This window comes from Carcharodon carcharias, chromosome 19, assembly GCF_017639515.1.
Source record: "Carcharodon carcharias isolate sCarCar2 chromosome 19, sCarCar2.pri, whole genome shotgun sequence".
NCBI classification, from domain to species: domain Eukaryota; kingdom Metazoa; phylum Chordata; class Chondrichthyes; order Lamniformes; family Lamnidae; genus Carcharodon; species Carcharodon carcharias.
The window spans coordinates 81,166,306-81,191,895 of record NC_054485.1 but is presented as its reverse complement, the minus strand read 5'-3'; the positions used below and the strand labels follow the sequence as shown (position 1 = coordinate 81,191,895).

Below are 25,590 nucleotides of genomic sequence, written 5' to 3'. Positions count from 1 at the left end.
TACAAAGCTTGGGGGTGTTGTGAACTACAAGAGGACACATAGACAAGTTGGTGGAGTGGGCAGATAGGTGGCAGATGAAGTTAAATGCCGAGAAGTATCACGTGGTGCATTTTGGTAGGAAGAATATGGACAGACAATATAAAATAAGGGATGAAATTTTGAAGGGGGTGCAAGAGCAGAAAGACTTGGGTGTATATGTGCATAGATCATTGAAGGTGGCAGGACAGGTGCAGAGAGTAATTAATAAAGCATATAGTATCCTGGGCTTTATTAATAGGGATGTAGAGTACAAGAGCAAGGAGGTTATGCTGAATTTATATAAGACACTTGTTCGACGTTAGCTGGAATATTGTGTACAGTTCTGGGCACCAATATGTTCACATCCTTCCTATATTAGTGCAGAAGAGGTTTACAAGAATGGTTCCAGGGATGAGAAACTTCAGCTATGAGGGTAGATTGGAGAGGTTGGGACTGTTCTCCTTGGAGAGAAGGCTGAGAGGAGATTTGATAGAGATGTTCAAAATCATGAGGGGATTAGACAGAGTAGATAGGGAGAAGCTGTTCACACTCGTAAAAGGATCAAGAATGAGAGGGCACAGATTTAAAGTGATTTGCAAAAGAAGCACATGTGACGTGAGAAAAACTTTTTCATGCAACGAGTGGTTTGGGTCTGGAATGCACTGTCTGGTAGTGTGGTAGGTTCAATCAAGGTGTTCAAGAGGACATTAGATGATTAATTGAATAGAGATAATGTGCAAGAGTACAGGGAAAATGCAGGGCAATGGCAACAGGTCATAATGATCATTCTGGTGTAGACATGATGGGCCAAATAGCCTCCTTCTGTGCCATTAAGATTCTGTGATTCCGTGATTACAAACTCTCAGAATCTAAGCAGCTTATAGAAAGTGATCAGGCACCCTGTACCTCACGTACTCAAGTGTTTTGTGATGACAGTCCTGAGAAACAGAATACAACAGATCAGGGGCTGGACGGTGATAGTTTGAGCGATTATGATGCACAGGACAGGGCTATCACATCCAAAGGCCACTTGCTTTAAATGGGGCCTTGGGTGACAAGTGTTCTAGAAGAGCCCAGTGAATGGAGGAATGGGACTATTGTAGAACGTGCTGGAAAAGCTACTGACAAGTTTAAATACAGGTTAAGTATTCAAGGCAATGGCCAAGAAGTGAGGTCCATTGACTGGCAGAATGGGGTAAAATAATGGAAAGTAAGAAAACCCAGTGAGAGTTCTAATAGTGGGTGTGAGAGTGAATCTTGTGTTACAAAATGGCCACGTACTGGAGAAAGAGTATCTGACCACGTGAGAGTGAGATCTTACAGTAGTCATCCCGAAAGACATTGAAGTGCAAACAGGGGCCGCAGCTAAAATAGATTACACAATGAAAGTAGGGCTACAGAACAGTGTTGAGTTACGACTAGAAGCTGAAGTCCTCATGACCGAAGTTTGGGTGACTGCAAATAAACAAAGAGTAAACTAATAAGAGAGGCAAAACAAAAGGGATTAGATAGCGGGAAGGAATTTGTAGTTTACTCTGAAGTACAAGATAGAAGACAGCCAGCCCTGTCGCATGGATGGACGTGTATCGAAACGGTCCTCGCAAATGGGACTTATAAGACTAAAGCAAGACAAGCTGCTTGGAATTTTGAAGAGCTACTGGTTGAAACAGATGTTAAGAGTAGACTCTACCACATTGGGAAAAGTAATTCTGAAAGTCTTTTTTAGCTCTTTTGGTCCCATATTCATGGGAGCGTTGATCAATTGACATAAAAGTCACATTTTAGCATGGTGATCAATTTCAGGCAGAAAGGATTTTGAAACCGCCTAGAGGCGAAAAATCCAGAAGTGAAATTTTGGAAACTAAACAAATGTGTTTATGGCCTGAATGATGCCTCGAGGGTGTGGTATTTGTCAGTGAGATCTGTTTTGCTGAAAGTAGGCTATGTTCAACTAAAAGCAGATCCTGCAATGTTTTATTGGCATCAAAAAGGGAAATTTCAGCATCTTCATGATGCATGTTGATGATTTCTAATGGGGTGGTACTGTGGAATTTTAGAAATGTGCTACTAACAAGATTAAAGTGGAATTCAAGATTGGAAGTTAGGTTTCAGTGGCTTTAAATATATTGGTTTAAACATTAAGCAGAATAGGTCAGGAGTAACTAATTCTATTGTCACCGCATCAAAATTGAGTTAAACTTCCTCACTTAACAGGCTAAAGCTGAAGGATATTAATATGAGAGTGTTCTGAGAAGTGAATAGGATTAAAATATTGGCAGACCTCCGGGCCATCAAATTAATCCTTTCCATACACTGATCTACACCGATACAGATACAGCTCCATTGGTTTAAATGTGCTTTCAATCTGGGTCATTCTTGCTGAGCAGAACGCACTAGCTACATGTTGAAAGTTCTGGTTTTCTTTGTAAGAATAGAATATACACAACAGTGGGATCAAGATTATTTCTCTTCCTTGGCTGCTGCCTCTATAGTATAATGTCTCACACTACTAAATGGCGCAATTTAAGAGGCTTGGCATTTTTATCAATATCAGTCAGAGCAAAATACGGAAAGAGTTTCTCAGTGAATGTGTCAGTGTAAGTGAAGAGATGAGACATGTCATCAGCATTGTAAAATGACAACTGTCCTCCCTCGTGGTCCAGGTAAACTCCGATGGTGCTGGGTTTCACACTCAGTTTAAAAATCTCATCAGTCTCATAATTATCTCCATTTGTCAACGACAGAGTCCAATATCCATTTTCAGGGAGAGGATTGATTTCCCCCTTTCGATTGGCTGACTCAGTGGCCACACCAATAAGCCAGTCAGGGATGTCCCCTACTTCCACCTCCCAGTAGTGTTTCCCTAATGTGAATCCCTCTGATCCCAGGACACAGGGAAACTCATCGAATCTCTCTAGATTATTAAAAAGTGGTACTTCCATGTCACCGAGTTTCATGCTGGTTAGGTTGTCAGACAAGATAAGCTGAGGATGTGCTGTGTTTGGGTCGAGAATCAGTGGCACTGGAACTTGGAAGAAATAAAAATAACAAAGTTAAACGTGACACACTAACAAATACAAACAATGGTTACTCATTTTTAGTTACATGTAGATAATTCTCACTTAATAGAAAATATGTATTTCCCATTATAAATGAATATTTCTATAATTTACATTCCTTGTGGAAATTAACTTGAGTTTAAAATGGGCATTATTGGATCTGTTATAGGTCCCCAACCAACTTCAATAGGACAGAGTATTGAACTCCATGTATAGCAGGTGGCTGATGCCCTAAGGCCTGTTTCATGTCCCTGCTTGAGACAAGCTTTTGAAATTAAGAGAACAAATTCCTATTTCTTTACTTTGCACTGAATTTACAATGATGCGGAAAATCACTTTCTACAACCTACTACATGTGCAAAGTTTGAGCTCCTGAAGATAAAGAATATTGGAGATTGTGACATTTAGAATTTTGAACACCCTATGGTGGAGGTTTGTCCAGATTGTGGTGCTAGGTGAGCGATAATCCATGGACCAACTGTGATACACCTGGCCCAATATTCAATTCCATTCAAAAAATGCAGTCAGTATCTGAGCAATGTACTCACAGCCACGGTAAGTAGCAAGTTCCTTCCTCCTAATTCAAACATATCACAGCTATTTTACATTAGGTTAAGCCGGTGCCATTTGGTAAATAGTAGGTCATGTCTCACCAGGAGAGATGATCTCCTTCATTTCTTTCCATATTACATACAGTAAAGGTCCTCTGAACTCGCCCAGTGTCAGGACATTGAATCCCACCGTATCTTCATCATGTTCTTCAGATCCACTTCCACTTCCTTCATTTCCGCTTTCTTCACTTTCATCATCATCATCATAATTTTCATCATCATCTTCATCATCAGCATCATCTTCATCATCAGCATCATCTTCATCATCAGCATCATCTTCATCACTTCCCTCCTCTCCTTCATTCCCAAGGCATCTGAATTGGGTTGACAAATTGATTTAACTTCTGAAAATAATGTCATATCTTCATTATGTATAAAATTATGGGTCTAAATCATACACACCTTTCTGGCAATCTTTTCATTTCCTGTATACAAAAAATAAATAAAATGTGAATTATATTGTTTTAGTATATGAAACAACTTCTACTTCACAATCACTGGGTAAGAACTTGTGATAAGGTCTACTGTGAAATCTGAATAAATGGTTCTGGCAATCTGAAACTAGACATCTTGGTAGCAATAAAGCATACTGGACAATCACCCAAGTACCAGCTCCTTTGCATATGAATATTTATCTGTAATATATTTATTTATGAACTGTCCAGAGAGCGCCAACACCGATTTGTAATGGTTAAGTGACATGTAGCTTACCTAACAGAATTTTAATAGGAAGTTACTGACATGCGAGCTGAGGCGTGACTGTAGGCGCTATTTACATGGATGCCCTGAAGGCATTCAATAACGTTCCACACAAGAGACTATTAGAAAATATGTAAGTGCATGAATCTGGAAGAACCTATTGAGATGGACAGGGGATTTGATTAGTGACTAGGAGACAGAGAGTCGGGATAATGTGTCTATATTTAAATTGTCAAGGTGTGACTATTGTTTTTTTCTCCATGGGTCTGTACTTTTTAATCACATTTCTCATTGACATAGATAAAGAAATGAAGAGCATATATTCAAGCTTGCTGACAGCACTAAATTATGTGGCTCTGGAAGCAGTATGGCTGGGAGCAGGAAATTGCATTGGGACATTGATAGATTAAGTAAGTTGACTAAACTGTGATAGATGGAGCTCAACTTGAGGAAATATGAGATCATCCACTTTTCACCCGAGAAAGATAAATACAAATATTTTGAAAATAGTGAGAAGTTAGGAACCAGATGACTAGAAAGATTTATGGACCTATGTACAGAACTCACATAAAAGTTAGCAGAGAGGTAGAAAACAATTTAAAGGACTAATGAAATGTTGGCCTGTATCTCCAAGGGGCTTCAATACAAAGGAAATTATGTTACACTTATATAATGCTTTGGTTAGATCCCATTTACAGAATTAAGTTCAGTTATGGGGAAAGCATCTCAGGACAGATATATTTGTTTTGGAGCAGGTGCAGCACACATTCTCCAGGATGATACTGGAGCTAAATGGGCAAATGATGAGGACTTAATCGTGGTGTTCAATATGAGTACATGATTTGAAAGGGTAGATAGCTCAGAGCAAGGAGACATAAACATAACATTGATATTGACAGATTTCTGTTAGGCAAGAATGTTAAGGGACAAGCAGCCAAAGTGCATGAATGGAGTTAAGTTGCAGATCAGCCCTGATCTAATTGAAGAGGCTCTCGGGGATGAATGGTCCACCCTGGTTCCTGTGTTCCTATTTATAATCTCACATCTGCACTCATTTCCTGCATACCACATTTTACTTTCTACTGTCATGTTTTGGCACATTTCTATGTCACTTTTCTATTACAAATTCCTACATACATATTTATAGGGGAATTCCCCCCATGTAAATGAGTCACAATGTAATTCCACCCTCCTTCCAGCGATGGCACTGCAGCACCTACATTTTGTAACATCCAGTATCTCAGCCTGTACAGTGGAGAAATTCCTAGCCTCTGAAACATTCACTTTGTCTCAAACTGGTCTAATTGGCGTGGTTTAGTTATAAAGAATACTATTAACTATTGATAATGCATCACCTTAAAATAGGATTGAATTACACCTGGAGGTCTTATGGCGCAGTGGGTAGTGTCCCTGCCTCTAAACCAGAAGCTCAGGGTTTGAGTCTCACTCCAGGACTTGACGGTCAAGGAAGGTGTGTTTATAACATCACAAACCAGGCTGAGTGTCAACCTGTATGTCCTTCCAACATGTGCAAATGGCAGGCGGTAAGAGTAGGAGAGTTTACTGGTCAGCGATGTGATGGAAGGAATATTGTGCGTCTACCATCCAGACTACAAAAACTGTATGCTGCTGCAGCAACCTGGACTTCCTGAGTGAACTGTAATACCACCAAAGCATGGGCCAGTGTCTATTGCACTGTAACCCTGCTGCAGCAGAAATCCATATTGCTAGGTTGGTTTTGACAGTTTCTCTGGAGAAACTGCAGATTTCAGTTTGTTTTTCACCTAGTCCACAGCAATTCATGGCCATGATAATTTTAATAACTAGGCCTCATTACATCAGCAGTCCATTGCCCAACTGAAAGCAGTTGCTGGCATCTGGGAAATTAGCTGCCCTCGACCACATATTGGCACTTGGGCATTTGTCAGGTGGTGTTTGGAGGCTTGTGGTCAGGGATGGAGGCATCTGGAATAACGGGGCCTAAGTTTCCCTTGTGAGGCTAAAGCAGAGCACTTCTGAAATTTACTTCACCTTTAGCAATCCAACACCTTCACCTAGTGGGAAATCAGCAGCAATGTTGCTGCTCTTGGGGGCATTTCTAATGAGGCTGATTATATCATTGGATGCCTATTAACAGAGGGGAAATAAGATCCCACTGGCTTTGGGAAAACAGCCTGCCAACTGTCCAGGGGCATCTGTTAAAATAGAAAATGACCAAATCTTGGTGGCTTTCCAGCAAATGAGCAACCCAGGACATTTTAACTGCCTACCCGCAAACTTCTGCTGAATGGATATGGTTAAAATTTCTCCTCCTAGGATTTCTCCCAATATTTTGAACTATATTTTGATTACACATGCTCCCATCTTCCTATCCAAAAAGCCCAGTTTCAGCTTCCAATCTCTATATATTTGTTTTCTCTTCAATAAACTTGAATGTTTCCATAAATCACAAGTGCACTTAACATTTACTGACCACATCCAGACCTGGTCAGCCTCTCTATTTAGTCGAGACTCTGGAGAGGGTTTCTGGATGTAGGATTTCCCCAACTGTCTTCACAATGATATTTGAACACACTGTTTCCTCACTTATTTACCAACATCCTCCTTAAATAGTCTGTTACCAATTATCATGAACATCATGAATTATCAAGAACCTTAAAATATTTAACCTGGATTAAGAAACTGGAATGTCTCAATTACTAAATTCTCAATGTGAAACTATCATGCATTTACTTCTTTGTGTTGGGGCAAACAAACTGACCTAAAGTAACAGCGAAGGCGTGTAAACTGTCTGTAAATTGGCCAGAATATATCAGGGTTTTTAATCCTGGTCACTATCATTAACTGAAGGTATGGATAATTGCCATTTCCCTGCAGCCCAGAAATATACTGGAACTCACATAGACTCAAGCATGAAGATCTGCTGACCTTTAGCATTCATGTAAATGTACCCAGTATCAATACTTAGCAAAATGTGATTCAGTTGGCTGTGATAGATACTCACTTCCACACTGTCTGCAGATTTGCATTATAGTCATGCAAAAACATGGCCACTTTAAAAAAACAGAAGCACTTGTCCCTTAACATTATCACCTGATCCCACCGATCATTTAAGGTGTCTACAAGAGCAGATGTGATTACCTTGAGAAAAATGATGTTGTCTTGCTGGTCAATGACAGCTTGAAGGTTAGATATATGCTCTTCAAGGGGCTTTAATTCTTCATCAATCACTGCTAAGTTTGTCTTCATTAATTGAAAATCTTCCTCTCGGTGCATCCTGAGTTCTTCAATTAAGCAAGTTTCTTTGTCTTGAAGATATTGGTGAATTTTGGCAAATTGTTTGGAGATGTGTTGCTCCAGGGTTCCTGTGAGTTCCTAAGTTGGTGAGAGATAACATAAGAAATAGGTTGTATAACAGTCACACAGTATTGGGTGGTAGTGCTAAACTGGTGGCATTGCATTGGCCACCTGTTGATATTAAGTTCTGTTGAAGACTGGAAATGGAGGTAGAGTGTAACAGTCAACAATACGATACTGCCAATTCAGCACTATAGCCAAAGAGAGATTTTGACACAGCAGTATCTAAAAGTTAGACTAATTGGACTTACATCCAGTTCTGAAATCTTCTCCTCCTGCTGATGTTTTAATTCACTTTTGCATTTCTTTCTGTCCTCCAAAGAATCTAAGGAGGATTTCAGCTGGACCTGACAATGAAAACAGATCATTCAAAACTCATCCTTTTTCTAATTTGTTTCTTTGTTGTTTTTAAATAGGTGGAACTTAGAATGGGGGCAATGCATTAACTTAGCTTCAATCTCAAATATCAGAGGCACAAAGTGTGACTACCAAGTGATGATGTTAACTAGGAAACTGGCTAATATAAATATACTTTCCCAGCCAGAATGGAGATAAAAGAAAGGCTTGATTTTAAACAGTGCTTCACCTAACCACACAGCATTCAGAGAACTTTACAGCCAAAGAAGTACATATGAGATTTAGTCACTGTTGTAATGTAGTAAATGCAGCAGCCAACTTCCAAACAGGTTGACCAACAGTTGGAGAAAAAAATTGAGCAACACTTTGACACGGGAGATTGTATGACTAGGGCGGAGGTGGTGGTAGGTGCTGCTCAGCTCGTGAGATTTGGGTTGGTAGTGGGGTATGCTTGTGGACCTGTAAGAATGTGAGGTGGTGGGGGTGAGGGGGGGAGGGGCTGGAGTGCTAGTGAACCTTCTAGCCATGAGAAGGTTGCTGGCTAGCCCGATATGGCAGGCTGCCAGTGTGTACTGTACATGCCCTAAAAACCTTCAAAAATACAAGGCACACTATATGCCTGCAGCAAGCAACCCAGGATATGGGACAACTGCCTCAAAAAAGGGCAGTCCCATAAAATTCGGGATGGTTGGTCACCCTGCTTGCACACTCCAAACTTTCACAAGCAGCAATGTGATAATGACCAGATAACCTGTTCTTGTGATGCTGATTAAGGGATAAATTGTTAATGTCTTGTCAATTACATTATTAAGGTTAAGAGACTCGAAAGAGTTACTATGTGTCTTTGAGCACATATAAATAGGGGGCAGCTGGGACACTGGGTGGGAGGCAAGCTGTGAGACTGAACAAGTCAATAAACTCTCTCAATGAAGAAAACTCTGTGCCTTTGTTTCAGCTTCAACAACTGGCTTGGATCCTGTTAACAGCAATGTTGGTTTGATCCCAGGGATAACTCCTCAGCTTTTCATCATAACAGTGTAATGGGTTCCTTTACATCCACTTGGGAGAGCAGATGGGGCCTTGGTTTGACATTTCATCTGAAAGACTGAGGAATATTCCCTCAGTAGTGCACTGGATGTCAGCCTTTACTTGTGTTTTTAAGTTCTGGAGTGGGTATCGGACCCACAACCTTATAATTCAGAAGCTCTCAATCGAACCACAAATTGAATAATTTTCCCCACCAATCGCAACAGGACAACAATCATGACTGGAGCCATGCTGTTAGTGACTGAGATTGATGTGCACATAATATGTATTTATGTAACCATCTACTCATAAAATGTTGCTCGAGAACTCTGCTTTTATTCCATTTAGTTCATAAATTGTTCTATAAATACTCTTTTTGGATACTGTAGAGTGTTTGCCTTTATATAGTATATTCAACTACAGTATAAACAGATCTTGTTTACTGAGTAAATAGGCCTTGTTTCCTCATAGGATTACTTGTAACTCTTTCGAGTGCAAACCCATTTCCATCTGTTTCAGATGAGGTTACATTGTTTCATAATTTGCCATTGTGAGATTTGAACTCTTGATAATCTTTTAAATGAAAACCAAATCAACAAAATTGGGATAAATCAGGCACAGCCCCTAATTCAGGTCAGCTGTAAAACCAAGAACAAAGTTTAAAGGAAACTCACAAACTTTATATCAAAATGTGATTAAAGGGGTCAACAAAACACCCCAGTCCCTGCGGTGCCCACCGAGCACGGAAGGCCTCGAGAGTGTCAGCAGACACCGCGTGCTCCCTCTCCAGGGACATCTGGCAGCGAACGTAGCCGCGGAAGAGGGACAAACAATCGGGCGGGACTCCCCCGTCGATCGCCCGCTGCCTGGACCTGTTAATGGCCAACTTGGCCAGGCCCAGGAGCAGGTTCACGAGGAGGTCCTCCTCCTTCCCGACCCCCTTCCGCACCGGGTGCCCATAGATCAGGAGCGTGGGGCTGAAGTGCAAACAAAACATCAATAAAAGGTTTTTCAAATAACTAAAAAGGGAGTGCAGCCTACAACACCCTATGTATACATGGTCCACGGACTCTACAAGACCGCAAAAAGGGCACGTGTCCTGAGAGTCCGTGAACCTATGCATCCTCTTATTATAGGGGACTGCTGCTTGCAACACCCTCCAACCCAGGTCCCCGATAGAAAGGGGGAGGACACCTCCGTAGAGGGCCTCCCATCGGGGGCCTCCGCCGCCGGACGGCAACAAGGCACGCCAGGGTGTATCCGGTCGACGGACAAGGGCGAGAAAATGGAAGGTGTGCAGCAGCAGTCCGTACAAAAAGCCCCTCTTTGCTGTGCCAAAAGGTACGGAGGGCATGTCCCCGAGGCGGCTCATATTGCGGGGCACCAGCACCCGAGGGAGGGTTCGGGGCTTGGGGCCAATGTGGAATTCCGTCCGAACAGGGGAATGTTCAGACGGAAGACCACCGCGCACCTGGGCCACCTCAAGACCCAAAATAACATCGGGTCCGAGCACGACCATTCTCAGGTCTTGGATGGCATCGGCTGCGACCTGGACACTCACAGACGCGCGTTGCGCCAACTCCTGCGGGAGCATCCAGCCCAGTCCTGCGCCACCCAGCACGTCCCCGATCCTGGTCACCCCGGCAGCCACAGCCCTCCTCTCCGCCAACCACTGAAAAGGACGGAGGGGCGGATTCCTGAGCAGCGGCTCTCTGACGATAGCCGCTACTCCTGACGGGGGAGAGCTGCGTCGCGAGGCGACCACTTTCCAGACTTTGATCAGGTCCTGGTAAAAGACGGGCAACGCCTGCAAGGAGCCACCGAGGCCCAGCTGTTCTATAAACAAAATCTGGACAATATCCAGGATTGGCCTGATAATTGGCAAGTAACTCTTTCGAGTACAAACACATTTCCATCTGTTCCTATTCAAATGAAGTTACATCGTTTCATTGTTTGCCATTGTGAGATTTGAACTGTTGATCTTGGGGTTACAAGCCCAGTACCATAACCACTTGGCTATTTAGGCCAAGCTTAGTCTTACTTGTAAGTCCCACTCAGCTACCAACTCAATGATTCAATGGTGTCAGTAAACCCTTTGGAGATTTATTACAGAGGTAATGACACATTAATTTAGGAGGGATTCGACCATCATGAGCTAACAGTCTGCTGCTATACTCCTCAGACAGGCCAGAAGCACATCATATAAAACAGTGTGCACTGCCAGCCCAGAATCTGCCACCTATTCAACTCAGTGAACTCCAAAACTTTGATGGATTGTGAGGTAGTTAGAACGGTGGAAAGCAAAGCATGGGGCTGAAAGAATGTTGCTAAACTGGAAATGGCAGATGGTGTTCTGAAGAAATTGGTGTTGCTGAAGGCACCAAATTATACAAGAATTCCCAAAGGTCATGGGTAGGCCATCAGGAAAGGCAAAAGGTGTCAGATGCAGTTAAAGGAACAAAATCCAACATAGTACAAGCTCCACCTATTTGTTGGAAACTGACATGCGCTAAAGTGGAGCATAGGAGAAGAATGGTGTGTGGTTCTAGAGGTTATTAAAGCAACAGTGCTTATAGATTGAAGGGTAAAACAACGTCTTTGGTTTTGTGTTGATAGATGTAAAGTACAAAACAATTAGGCAACATTGAACTTCAGCTGCAATTTCTGTATTTTGTACCAGATTAAGGACCCAATTACAGGAAGAACATTAATTCATAATTCATTGGCAAAGGGACAATGTGGCATATATGAGGAGGTTAACAGGGATGAAGCATTACAGGTGTGAATGGAAACTCAAGAGTTTTGGGCAATTTTCACAGCACCTTCAACGGAACACAGACATAGCTCTTCAACATTCCAAAAGGTTACAGTGGTAAACTAATACAATTGCCTCCACTGCTAGTCCAGACAGTGAAAAGACGATGGAACTGGAAGATAATCTCATAAACTGAGCTTGAAAATGCTTTGCTCCGAGTGTTGTCTGAATGTTTTAAACCAATTAAACTGGGTTTAAAACAGTTTGTAGATGTACACCCGACATGCGTGCCACAGAACTCCAGACCAGCAGTTGGTGATTTTTCATCAATTGATTTGAAATGATAAAGACATCAAAAACCACTCAGATATTCAGACACTTATGAATAAAATAATATGTCAAGTTGGACAAACACCGAGTACTTCTCACATGTAGCACCATTGAATAATACAGCATAGGAGGAAGCCATTCAGTCCACCTTGCCAACGCCAGTTCTTTAAAAGAGCTATTCAATTAATCCCATCTCCCAACACATTCTTCGTACTCCTGCAAATTTTCTTTCTTCCCTTTATTTATCCACTTCTCTTTTGAATGCTACAGTTAAACATTCTTCCACTGGCCTGCCAGTCAGTGCATTCCAGATCACAACAACTCTGTGCAAAAAAAAAATCTCCTCATCTCTCCTCTGGTTCATTTGCCAATTGTCTGATAACTGGAAAGGATTTACATTTTAAAGTATGGGTTACAATATCACGTCAGTGAATTTAAGTAGGTCAAGGGCATTACTAGGAAGTTAAGAGAGCCACATATATGGAACCTTATGGAAAATTTGTATGTTGCCAAAATAGTGCTAGAACAACCATTTTGATGTCTCAATGTGTAAATCATACACTGCCATTAATGTTTCTGGGTCATGGTATAACTCTTGATATGGAGTGAGCTTGGCTGGGGCACAATCAGTCCAGGCAGCAATGGAAGGATGCCCAGAATAATATATTGGAGCAAAGGATTCCAAAGTCCACACTAGTCAAACAGCAGCTGAACTTTAGGACAGGATTCTTATACAATATTCCTCAATCTAATGAAGGTCATTGAAAGAATACATTATCCCTGAATAAAAACTTCCGAAGTATGACAGCACATTGGTAACTCAATCTTAACAGACTAACCCCATACAGGAGGCTGTGCAAACTAAGCAGTAAGGACAGGAGTTAGGCAAAAGTATTTACAAAAAAAGGGGTTGTTTGATGATGAAAATACTTAGGTAGAGAGTGGTTGGGGTAGGGCCTGTTGCAGCTTTAAATGGTAACTAAATCTCAACAGACTAACCCCATATAGGAGGTTGTGCAATCAAAGCAGTAAAGACAGGGGTTAGGCAAAAGTCTTTAAACAGGGGGTTGTTTGACTTAAAGAGTGGTTAAGGTAGGCCCTGTTGCAGATTCGATTGAAAGAGGAAATGCACTGTGCTGCTATTGCATAGGGTGAGGCAATGGGAGTCATCTTGTTCAGTCTGGACAGCCAGTGTAGACACTCTAGCCAAATGGGCTCCTGCCCTGCTGCAAGATGCTATGTTTGGGGTACAAGGAGCCATGCAAAGTCCAAACCAGTAGTTTTAACCTGAATAAAGCAATGTAGGCATTGATAGGGTTTCCTAACATATATGCTCCAGTAAACAATTTATTTGAGTTAATAGTTTTCTTCTTCCATGTTACAAAGATTCATAAATGTATCCCTTCTAGATTTTCCCTATTTTATTTTACTCACTGAACAGTATTTATATCAGTCCTGTAATTATCCATGTTACATATTTCTGCTTCTTGGCAAAGATTTGGCATTATACTATGACTTTATCTGTCATATCATACACTTTATTCAATATCTTTATAAATTCAGTTTCACTCATTTTATTTTTGTATCAAAGCACTTTGAGGTACTAAGACCTCACACTGTATATTTTTAAAAATATACTTATAGATATCCTTATGGTGAATCTAAAATTTAAAATACTGAACAAAGATCCTGAAACTGGATCTGTCTGTAACACCAGAGTAAAAGAAACCACATTGCATTTTTGGAAATCTCACACCTGTTTGTCTCTGAGGAGCTACCAATGATCACCTGGTGACTGCACATCACAACTTCAAGTGGTTACACATCCTTTGTCAAAGGTAGTGGAGAGATGGGAATCATGTGACATGGGCCTACAGCTTGTGGTGTTTAACATCTGACTAGCAGGCAACATCAAAACAGCTCTGGCCCAGGTTGGACACCTGGCCCCATCTACACTGCCTCTGCTGGAAGTTCTGTGCTATTACCTATAAGATAGGGACACAGAGCTGAATCAATCTCATCATGTGAAATTAATGCTACTGGAAAAATGAATTCTAAACCATCGGTTTTCAACCTGCCAACCTCTGTGAAGGAATACCTCATTGGACTTTGATTCTGGACTCTGGAATCCACGTGAAGCAATATTTCTTTTCTCTGTGGTCTATATACTGTAAATCTTTCATTTCTTTACCCCTCTCTTTACTATCTGAAGGCGAGGGGGCCTTGCAAACCCAATTTTCACATTGAGTTTGTGCAAATAAACTAATCTGTTGAGTTCATCCTATCTCAAGTTTGACGTGGGGTTATTGATAGAAAATTGGATTGCACCAAAACTAGGTGTTGGGAAATATGCCACCACTTATAAAAGGGGAAACAAATCAAAACAGCTTTCTGTTTATGGGTGGGTGGTGAGAGGAGAAATTAGTGCTGTTTAAATTAACTCCCCTCCTGTCCGTAACAGCAGCTCATGTAAAATTATGCACTTGTGACATTATGCCACATACATAAATAAAAATGAATTTCTTCTGTGATATTGTTCACCACTCTTGTTCATGATGCACTCAGCTTATTCCACAGTAATCAGACTGTTTTCTGTTTATTAATTTCTTAACAGTCTTCGCCACTGTTCAAAGTACAAAGATACGAGCATATGAATTAGTAGCAGCAGTAGGCCATTTGGACCCTTGAGCCTGCTCTGCCATTCAATAAGGTCATGGCAGATCTGATTGTGGCCTCAACTCTGCTTTCCTGCCTATCCTCTATACCCTTTGACTCCCTTGTCAATCAAGAACCTATCTACCTGTGCCTTAAAAATATTCAATGTCCCCGCCTCCACTGCTTTCTGGGGAAAAGGGTTCCACAGACAAAATGTGGCAAGCTGTTCAACTGCCCAATCGCTTCAGTGGGACTGGGAGATCTTGTCGCCTGGAGGAGCCATACAATTCTGCCAATGGAGAGGATTTTAGTACACTCTGTTACCCTTCCCCTGTAGTCTTACAAATATTTTCTCTTTGGATAATTATCCATTTCCCATTTGAAAGCCACAACTGAACCAGCCTCCACCACACTCTTAGGCAGCGAACTCCAGATCCTAACTACTCACTGCATCAAACAGTTTTCCTCATGTCACCTTTTGTTCTTTGCCATGCACCTTAAATCATGTCATCTGTTCTCAGCCCTTCTGTCAATGCCAGCAGTTTCCCATTTTCTACTTTGTCTAGACCCCTGAGATTTTCAAAACCTCTATTGAATCTTCAGTCAACCTTTGCTTCTCTAAGGAGAACAACCTCAATTTCCCCAATTTATCTAAATAACTGAAGCTCCTCATCCCTGGAACTATTCTTGTAAGTCACTGCTGCACCTTCTCTAACACTTTAATATCCTTCCTAAAATGCGGAGCCCAGAATTAGAAACAATATTCTAGTTAAGTCTGAACCAGTGTTTTATAAAGGTTCATTATATCCTTTGTTTCTGTGCATTATGTCTCTATTTATGAAGCCTAGGATTCAGGTTGCCTTCTCGGCAACTCCCTCAATCCGCCCTGCCACCTTCAGTGATATGTGCATATATAAGCCAGGTCCCTTTGCTCCTGGTAGAATTATGTCCTTTATTTTACATTGCCTCTCCTCCATCTGCCTCTCCTCGTTCTTCCTACACCTCTCTGTATCAAATTTCATCAGCCAGGCATCCGTACATTCCACCAGGTATCTAGGTTCTCTTGAAGTCTACCTCAGTCCTTCTCACAGTTCACAATACTAGCAAGTTTTGTGGCATGTACATGTTTTTTTGAAATTGTGCCCTGTGCACGCAAGCCTAGGTAATTAATATAAAGCAAGAAAGGAATTGGTTCAAACATGGACCCTGGGCATCCACCACCCCCAGCCCCAATGGTTCAGCACCATCTGCACTCCCCTTTTCCAGGGCCCAACCTGGGGGACCCCACTACATACCTAACTCCAGTCCGAAATTTCCTGTCACTCAACCAATTTCCTATCCATGCTGCCGCTGCCCCTTTTATTCCATTCAATAAATACAGGTTGCTGCTTTCCTTAATATGAAGTACGGGTGAAACAGGGCACACAGAGTACATGCGGATAACACAAACAGGTGGATACATAGAAGGGAGCAACAAAAATATCTACAGAGGTCTACATGCGGATACAGACAAGATAGCATTTAAAAAGGCCCAAAATATAGGGACAGTCAGATTATTAAGTGTCAGTCCAGCCCGACGTTCGTGACAATCCAACCTGACAGTCCTTAGTGTTCGCTTGCACTTTGTACAGTCTCTGTAATCATCTGCAGCGATCTTCAAAGTACAACAATTGCAGCAACATCCTGCACCATAAACTCAGGCCCATTTGAAAATCTTATTGCTACTGGAAAGACAGTCTTCCCAGTAAACATAATTAGTTCAACTGCCTCACTTCTAAAGAACCAGAACATCATAACCTCTACCCGCGGTCCCCAAAACACGCCTTGTGTCCCTTACCTTGTACTTTTTCACCGCATCCCCAACAGGCAGGAAGCTGTGCTCCGAATGTGCGGGTGAATCTCTACAAATGACACAGATCAGGGACAAATCGTCCTCACAGAAGAGCTTCAGCTTCTCGTCGTGTTCCTCACAGTGAGACCCCACCGCCTCTCCGTCAGGCTGAGGGTCCGGCTTCAGGTCTAGCAGCCGGGCTTTCTCACAGAGATTGGCCAACACCCTGGCACTTTTATAGCACTTCTGGGAGAAAACAGCGCGGCATTCCGGGCAGGACACGACCTCACTCTGGTTTTCCCAACACTTCTGGATACAGGATTTACAGAAGTTGTGATCACAGTCCAGCCGCACCGGCTCCACAAACAGAGACAGGCAGATGGAGCAGGTTAAATCCTCGGCCAAGGTTAAGACCTGCTTGTTGGTAGCCATGTCATCCGTCCTGGAGTCCACATTTTCACTTTCATTTCTTCATCGATTGCTGATCAAAGAACAATTGGCCAATAGAGATTCACTCACACTGTCACGTGATACTATACAACACGATGTCTTAAAGCTACTGTCACTGCATTCCTTAAAGCCACAATTACTACATTCCTTCCCCCTTTAAATTTTGTTGCACAGTTTGTATTTACAAGAACATCTACCTTCATGACATTACAAATATATACGTGGGTCGTGGAATATAAGTCCAGTCTCTCAGGTCCGGTGGAGCGTTGTAGCTCCACCACTTGTGAATATCTTACAGGATCCACATTACCTGGTACCGGAGCAATATCGGGTACTTCTTCAGGCACAAGCAGCTCAGTGCTATCTACTCTGACAGAGACATCTGACGTGGCTTTCCTTGGCTGAACAATTTCAACAGGGAGCACAGGTTCTACAATGGTTACAGGTGGAACATCATTTTGTTGGGGTTTCTCCCTTCTTCTCAAATGATCCACTTGTTTGCAGGTGATCCAGCCCTCCACTTCTACGTGATACGACAAGGGTCTGGCCACAGAAACTATTACACCAGGTAACCACTGCATCTTGGAAAGTTCTATGACTTTTCCTTTTAAAGCCTCTTTAGCTTTATTCAGCTGATTCTTCAGCTGTTTGTTAGTCAGCTAGGTTCACAGAGCTGGCACTGTCTTGGAGTTTCTCCAAACTCCGGTATCCAGTTTTATACAACTCCAGGGCATCCCCCGAGCTCTCTCCGATTACCAGGGCTTCCCCAAGCTCTCTCCGATTACCAGGGCTTCCCCCGAGCTCTCTCCGATTACCAGGGCTTCCCCCGAGCTCTCTCCGATTACCAGGGATTCCCCTGAGCTGTCTCCGATTACCAGGGCTTTCCCCGAGCTGTCTCCGATTACCAGGGCTTCCACCGAGCCCTCTCCGATTACCAGGGCTTCCCCGAGCTCTCTCCGATTACCAGGGCTTTCCCCGATCTCTCTCTGATTACCAGGGCTTCCCCGAGCTCTCTCCGATTACCAGGGTTTCCCCGAGCCCTCTCTGATTACCAGGGATTCCCCTGAGCCCTGTCCTATTACCAGGGCTTCCCGTGAGCTCACTCCGATTACCAGGGCTTCCCCCGAGCCCTCTCTGATTTCCAGGGCTTCCCCAAGCGCTCTCCAATTACCAGGGCTTCCCCGAGCTCTCTCCGATTAGCAGGGCTTCCCCAAGTGCTCTCCAATTACCAGGGCTTCCACTGAGCCCAGTCCGATTACCAGGGCTCCCCCGAGCTCTCTACAATTACCAGGGCTTCCCCTGAGCCCTGTCCAATTACGAGGGCTTCCCCGAGCTCTCTCCGATTACCAGGGCTTCCCCTGAGCCCTCTCCAATTACCAGGGCTTCCGCTGAGCTCTCTAAAATTACCAGGGCTTCCCCTGAGCCCTGTCCGATTACCAGGGCTTCCTCCGAGCCCTGTCCGATTACCAGGGCTTCCCCCGAGCCCTCTCTGATTACCAGGGCATCCCCTGAGCCCTCTCCGATTACCAGGGCTTCCCCTGAGCCCGCTCCGATTACCAGGGCTTCCCCTGATCTGTCTCCGATTACCAGGGCTTCCGCTGAGCCCTGTCCTATTACCAGAGCTTCCCCTGAGCTCTCTCCGATTACCAGGGCTTCCCCTGAGCTCTTTCCGATTACCAGGGCTTCCCCGAGCTCTCTCCGATTACCAGGGCTTCCCCTGAGCCCTCTCCGATTACCAGGGCTTCCCCGAGCTCTCTCCAATTACCAGGGCTTCCCCGAGTGCTTTCCGATTACCAGGGCTTCCCCTGAGCCCTCGCCGATTACCAGGGCTTCCCCTCAGCTCTCTCCGATTACCAGGGCTTCCCCTGAGCACTGTCCGATTACCAGGGCTTCGCTGAGCCCTCTCCGATTACCAGGGCTTCCCCTGAGCCCTGTCCTATTACCAGGGCTTCCCCTGAGCTCTCTCCGATTACCAGGGCTTCCCCAGAGCCCTCTCGGAATACCAGGGCTCCCCCGAGCTCTCTCCGATTACCAGGGCTTCCCAGAGCTCTCTCCGATTACCAGGGCTTCCCCGAGCTCTCTCCAATTAACAGGGCTACCCCTGAGCTCTCTCGAATTACCAGGGCTTCCCCCGAGCTCTCTCCAAATACCAGGGCTTCACCGAGCTCTCTCCAATTACCAGGGCTTCCCAGAGCTCTCTCCGATTACCAGGGCTTCCCCGAGCTCGCTCCAATTACCAGGGCTTCCCCTGAGCCCTCTCCGATTACCAGGGCTTCCCCTGAGCTCTCTCCGATTACCAGGGCTTCCCCTGAGCCCTGTCCAATTACCTGGGCTTCCCCTGAGCTCTCTCCGATTGCCAGGGCTTCCCCCGAGCTCTCTCCGATTACCAGGGCTTCCCCTGAGCCCTCGCCGATTACCAGGGCTTCCCCTCAGCTCTCTCCGATTACCAGGGCTTCCCCTGAGCACTGTCCGATTACCAGGGCTTCGCTGAGCCCTCTCCGATTACCAGGGCTTCCCCTGAGCCCTGTCCTATTACCAGGGATTCCCCTGAGCTCTCTCCGATTACCAGGGCTTCCCCAGAGCCCTCTCGGAATACCAGGGCTCCCCCGAGCTCTCTCCGATTACCAGGGCTTCCCAGAGCTCTCTCCGATTACCAGGGCTTCCCCGAGCTCTCTCCAATTAACAGGGCTACCCCTGAGCTCTCTCGAATTACCAGGGCTTCCCCCGAGCTCTCTCCAAATACTAGGGCTTCACCGAGCTCTCTCCAATTACCAGGGCTTCCCAGAGCTCTCTCCGATTACCAGGGCTTCCCCGAGCTCGCTCCAATTACCAGGGCTTCCCCTGAGTCCTCTCCGATTACCAGGGCTTCCCCTGAGCTCTCTCCGATTACCAGGGCTTCCCCTGAGCCCTGTCCAATTACCTGGGCTTCACCTGAGCTCTCTCCGATTACCAGGGCTTCCCCCGAGCTCTCTCCGATTACCAGGGCTTCCCCTGAACCCTGTCCGATTACCAGGGCTTCCCCGAGCCCTCTCGGAATACCAGGGCTCCCCCGAGCTCTCTCCGATTACCAGGGCTTCCCAGAGCTCTCTCCGATTACCAGGGCTTCCCCGAGCTCTCTCCAATTAACAGGGCTACCCCTGAGCTCTCTCGAATTACCAGGGCTTCCCCCGAGCTCTCTCCAAATACCAGGGCTTCACCGAGCTCTCTCCAATTACCAGGGCTTCCCAGAGCTCTCTCCGCTTACCAGGGCTTCCCCGAGCTCGCTCCAATTACCAGGGCTTCCCCTGAGCCCTCTCCGATTACCAGGGCTTCCCCTGAGCTCTCTCCGATTACCAGGGCTTCCCCTGAGCCCTGTCCAATTACCTGGGCTTCCCCTGAGCTCTCTCCGATTACCAGGGCTTCCCCCGAGCTCTCTCCGATTACCAGGGCTTCCCCTGAGCCCTGTCCGATTACCAGGGCTTCCCCGAGCCCTCTCCGATTACTAGGGCTTCCCCTGAGCCCTGTCCTGTTACCAGTGCTTCCCCTGAGCTCTCTCCGATTACCAGGGCTTCCCCTGAGCTGTCTCCGATTACCAGGGCTTCCCCCGAGCCCTGTCCGATTACCAGGGCTTCCCCCGAGCCCTCTCTGATTACGAGGGCTTCCGCGAGCTATCTCCGATTACCAGGGCTTCCCAGAGCTCTCTCCGATTACCAGGGCTTCCCCGAGCTCTTCCGATTACCAGGGCTTCCCCGAGCTCTCTCCGATTACCAAGGCTTCCCCGAGCTCTCTCCGATTACCAGGGCTTCCCCTGAGCTCTCTCCAATTACCAGGGCTTCCCCGAGCTCTCTCCGATTACCAGGGCTTCCCCTGAGCCCTGTCTGATTACCAGGGCTTCCCCGAGCCCTCTCCGATTACCACGGCTACCCCTGAGCCCTGTCCTATTACCAGGCCTTCCCCTGAGCCCTGTCCTATTACCAGGGCTTCCCCTGAGCTCGCTCCGATTACGAGGGCTTCCACCAAACCCTCTCTGATTACCAGGGCTTCCCTGAGCTCTCTCCGATTACCAGGGCTTCCCCAAGTGCTCTCCAATTACCAGGGCTTCCCCCGATCTCTCTCCGATTACCAGGGCTTCCCCGAACTCTCTCCGTTTACCAGGGCTTCCCCCAAGCTCTCTCCGATTACCAGGGCTTCCCCTAGCTCTCTTTGATTACCAGGGCTTCCCCAAGCTGTCTCCGATTACCAGGGCTTCCCGGAGCTCTCGCTGATTACCAGGGCTTCCCCTGAGCTCTGTCCGATTACCAGGGCTTCCCCCGAGCTCTGTCCGATTACCAGGGCTTCCCCCGAGCTCTCTCCGATTACGAGGGCTTCCCCAGAGCTCTCTCAGATTGCCAGAACTTCATCCGAGCTGTCTCCAATTACCAGGGCTTCCCCTGAGCTGTCTCCGATTACCAGGGCTTTCCCCGAGCTGTCTCCGATTACCAGGGCTTCCCCCGAGCTCTCTCCGATTACCAGGGCTTCCTCCGAGCTCTCTCCGATTACCAGGGGTTCCCCTGAGCTCTCTCCGATTACCAGAACTTCACCCGAGCTGTCTCCGATTACCAGGGCTTCCCCTGAGCTGTCTCCGATTACCAGGGCTTTCCCCGAGCTGTCTCCGAATACCAGGGCTTCCCCTGAGCCCTCTCCGATTACCACGGCTTCCCCCAAGCCCTCTGCGATTACCAGGGCTTCCAAGAGAGCTCAGGGGAACCAGGGCTTCCCCTGAGCTCTCTCCGATTACTAGGGGTTCCCCTGAGCTCTCTCCGATTACCAGAACTTCACCCGAGCTGTCTCCGATGACCAGGGCTTCCCCTGAGCTGTCTCCGATTACCAGGGCTTCCCCCGAGCTGTCTCCGATTACCTGGGCTTCCCCTGAGCTCTCTCCGATTACCAGGGCTTCCCCTGAGCTCTCTCCGATAACCAGGGCTTCCCCTGAGCCCTGTCCGAATACCAGGGCTTCCCCGAGCCCTCTCCGATTACTAGGGCTTCCCCTGAGCCATCTCCTATAACCAGTGCTTCCCCTGAGCTCTCTCCGATTACCAGGGCTTCCCCTGAGCCCTGTCCTATTACCAGTAGTTCCCCTGAGCTCTCTCCAATTACCAGGGCTTCCCCTGAGCTGTCTCCGATTACCAGGACTTCCCCCGAGCCCTGTCCGATTACCAGGGCTTCCCCCGAGCCCTCTCTGATTACGAGGGCTTCCGCGAGCTCTCTCCGATTACCAGGGCTTCCCCGAGCTGTCTCCGATTACCAGCGCTTCCCCGAGCTCTTCCGATTACCAGGGCTTCCCCCGAGCCCTCTCTGATTATGAGGGCTTCCGCGAGCTCTCTCCGATTACCAGGGCTTCCCCGAGCTCTCTCCGATTACCAGGGCTTCCCCGAGCTCTTGCAATTACCAGGGCATCCTCTGAGCTCTCTCCGATTACCAGGGCTTCCCCGAGCTCTCACCGATTACCAGGGATTCACCGAGCTCTCTCCGATTACCAGGGCTTCCCCGAGCCCTCTCCGATTACCAGGGCTTCCCCTGAGCCCTGTCCTATTACCAGGCCTTCCCCTGAGCCCTGTCCTATTACCAGGGCTTCCCCTGAGCTCGATCCGATTACGAGGGCTTCCACCGAACCCTCTCTGATTACCAGGGCTTCCCTGAGCTCTCTCCGATTACCAGGGCTTCCCCAAGTGCTCTCCAAATACAAGGGCTTCCCCCGATCTCTCTCCGATTACCAGGGCTTCCCTGGAACTCTCTCCGTTTACCAGGGCTTCCCCCAAGCTCTCTCCGATTACCAGGGCTTCCCCTAGCTCTCTTTGATTACCAGGGCTTCCCCGAACTGTCTCCGATGACCAGGGCTTCCCGGAGCTCTCGCCAATTACCAGGGCTTCCCCGAGCTCTTTCCGATTAGCAGGGCTTCCCGGAGCTCTCTCCGATTACCAGGGCTTCTCCGAGCTCTCTCCGAATACCAGGATTCCCCTGAGCCCTCTCCGATTGCCAGGGCTTCCCCGAGCTCTCTCCGATTACCAGTGCTTCCCCGAGTGCTCTCTGATTACCAGGGTTCCCCCTGAGCCCTCTCCGATTACCAGGGCTTCCCCTGAGCCCTGTCCGATTACCAGGGCTTCCCCGAGCCCTCTCCGATTACCAGGGCTTCCCCTGAGACCTGTCCGATTACCAGGGATTCCCCTGAGCCCTGTCCGATTACCAGGGCTTCCCCTGAGCCCTGTCCGATTACCAGGGCTTCCCCTGAGCCCTGTCCGATTACCAGGGCTTCCCCCGCGCCCTATCCGATTACCAGGGCTTCTCCTGAGCCCTGTCCGATTACCATGGCTTCCCCTGAGCCCTGTCCGATTACCAGGGCTTCCCCCGAGCCCTGTCCGATTGCTAGGGCTCCCCCCGAGCCCTCTCTGATTACCAGGGCTTCCCCGAGCTCTCTCCGATTACCAAGGCTTCCCGGAGCCCTCTCCGATTACCAGGGCTTCCCCGAGCTCTCTCCGATTACCAGGGATTCCCCGAGTGCTTTCCGATTACCAGGGCTTCCCCTGAGCGCTCTCCAATTACCCAGGCTTCCCCTGAGCTCCCTCCGATTACCAGGGCTTCCCCTGAGCCCTGTCCGTTTACCAGGGCTTCCTCTGAGCCCTCTCCGATTACCAGGGATTCCCCGAGCACTCTCCGATTACCAGGGCTTCCCCGAGCTCTCTCCGATTACCAGGGCTTACCCAAGTGCTCTCCAATTACCAGGGCTTCCTCTGAGCCCTCTCCGATTACCAGGGCTTCCCCGAGCTCTCTCCGATTACCAGGGCTTCCCCGAGTGCTCTCCGATTACCAGGGCTTCCCCTGAGCTGTTCCGATTACCAGGGCTTCCCCTGAGCCCTGTCCTATTACCAGGGTTTCCCCTGAGCTCTCTCCAATTACCAGGGCTGCCCCGAGCCCTCTCTGATTACCAGGGCTTCCCCGAGCTCTCTCCGATTACCAGGGCTTCCTCGCACTCTCTCCGATTACCAGGGCTTCCCCGAGTTCTCTCCGATTACCAGGGATTTCCGAAGTGCTCTCAAATTACCAGGGCATCCCCTGAACTCTCTGCAATTACCAGGGCTTCCCCTGAACATCCTGCAATTACCAGAGCTTCCCCTGAGCTCTCTCCAATTACCAGGGCTTCCCCTGAGCTCTCTCTGATTACCAAGGCTTCCCAGAGCTCTCTCCGATTACCAGGGCTTCCCCGAGTTCGCTCCAATTACCAGGGCTTCCCCTGAGCCCTCTCCGATTACCAGTGCTTCCCCGAGCTCTCTCCAATTACCAGGGCTTCCCCTGAGCCCTGTCCAATTACCTGGGCTTCCCCTGAGCTCCCTCCGATTACCAGGGCTTCCCCCGAGCTCTCTTCGATTACCAGGGCTTCCCCTGAGCCCCATCCGATTACCAGGGCTTCCCCGAGCCCTCTCCGATTACCAGGGCTTCGCCTGAGACCTCTCCTATTACCAGTGCATCCCCTGAGCTCTCTCCAATTACCAGGGCTTCCACTGAGCCCTGTCCTATTACCAGGGCTTCCCCTGAGCTCTCTCCGATTACCAGGGCTTCCCCTGAGCCCTGTCCGATTACCAGGGCTTCCCCTGAGCCCTCTCCGATCACCAGGGATTCCCCGAGCGCTCTCCGATTACCAGGGCTTCCCCGAGCTCTCTCCGATTACCAGGGCTTCCCCAAGTGCTCTCCAATTACCAGGGCTTCCTCTGAGCCCTCTCCGATTACCAGGGCTTCCCCGAGCTCTCTCCGATTACCAGGGCTTCCCCGAGTGCTTTACGATTGCCAGGGCTTCCCCTGAGCCCTCTCCGATTACCAGGGCTTCCCCTGAGCTGTTCCGATTACCAGGGTTTCCCCTGAGCCCTGTCCTATTACCAGGGTTTCCCCTGAGCTCTCTCCAATTACCAGGGCTGCCCCGAGCCCTCTCTGATTACCAGGGCTTCCCCAAGCTCTCTCCGATTACCAGGGCTTCCTCGCAATCTCTCCGATTACCAAGGCTTCCCCGAGCTCTCTCCGATTACCGGGGCTTTCCCAAGTGCTCTCCAATTACCAGGGCTTCCCCTGAACTCTCTCTGCAATTACCAGGGCTTCCCCTGAACATCCTGCAATTACCAGAGCTTCCCCTGAGCTCTCTCCGATTACCAGGGCTTCCCCAGAGCCCTCTCGGAATACCAGGGCTCCCCCGAGCTCTCTCCGATTACCAGGGCTTCCCAGAGCTCTCTCCGATTACCAGGGCTTCCCCGAGCTCTCTCCAATTAACAGGGCTACCCCTGAGCTCTCTCGAATTACCAGGGCTTCCCCCGAGCTCTCTCCAAATACCAGGGCTTCACCGAGCTCTCTCCAATTACCAGGGCTTCCCAGAGCTCTCTCCGATTACCAGGGCTTCCCCGAGCTCGCTCCAATTACCAGGGCTTCCCCTGAGCCCTCTCC

General features: G+C 47.4%; 1 protein-coding gene across 2 annotated transcripts; it reads right to left on the bottom strand.

The window, feature by feature from the left end:
* Positions 1–563: 563 nt before the first annotated feature.
* Positions 564–17,199, bottom strand: LOC121291051 (zinc-binding protein A33-like). 2 transcript variants are annotated; one of them, XM_041212070.1, is made up of 6 exons: positions 16,705–17,198; positions 7,996–8,091; positions 7,529–7,762; positions 4,091–4,113; positions 3,731–4,002; positions 564–3,046 (listed from the first exon to the last, which is right to left on the bottom strand). In XM_041212070.1, the coding sequence occupies exons 1-6, from the start codon at positions 17,128–17,130 to the stop codon at positions 2,520–2,522; spliced, it is 1,578 nt and encodes a 525-aa protein (XP_041068004.1). In that variant the 5' UTR covers positions 17,131–17,198; the 3' UTR covers positions 564–2,519. The 2 variants fall into 2 exon arrangements, with proteins under 2 accessions (XP_041068004.1, XP_041068005.1); XM_041212071.1 differs by lacking the exon at positions 7,996–8,091 and having other exon boundaries at positions 16,705–17,199.
* Positions 17,200–25,590: the final 8,391 nt, after the last annotated feature.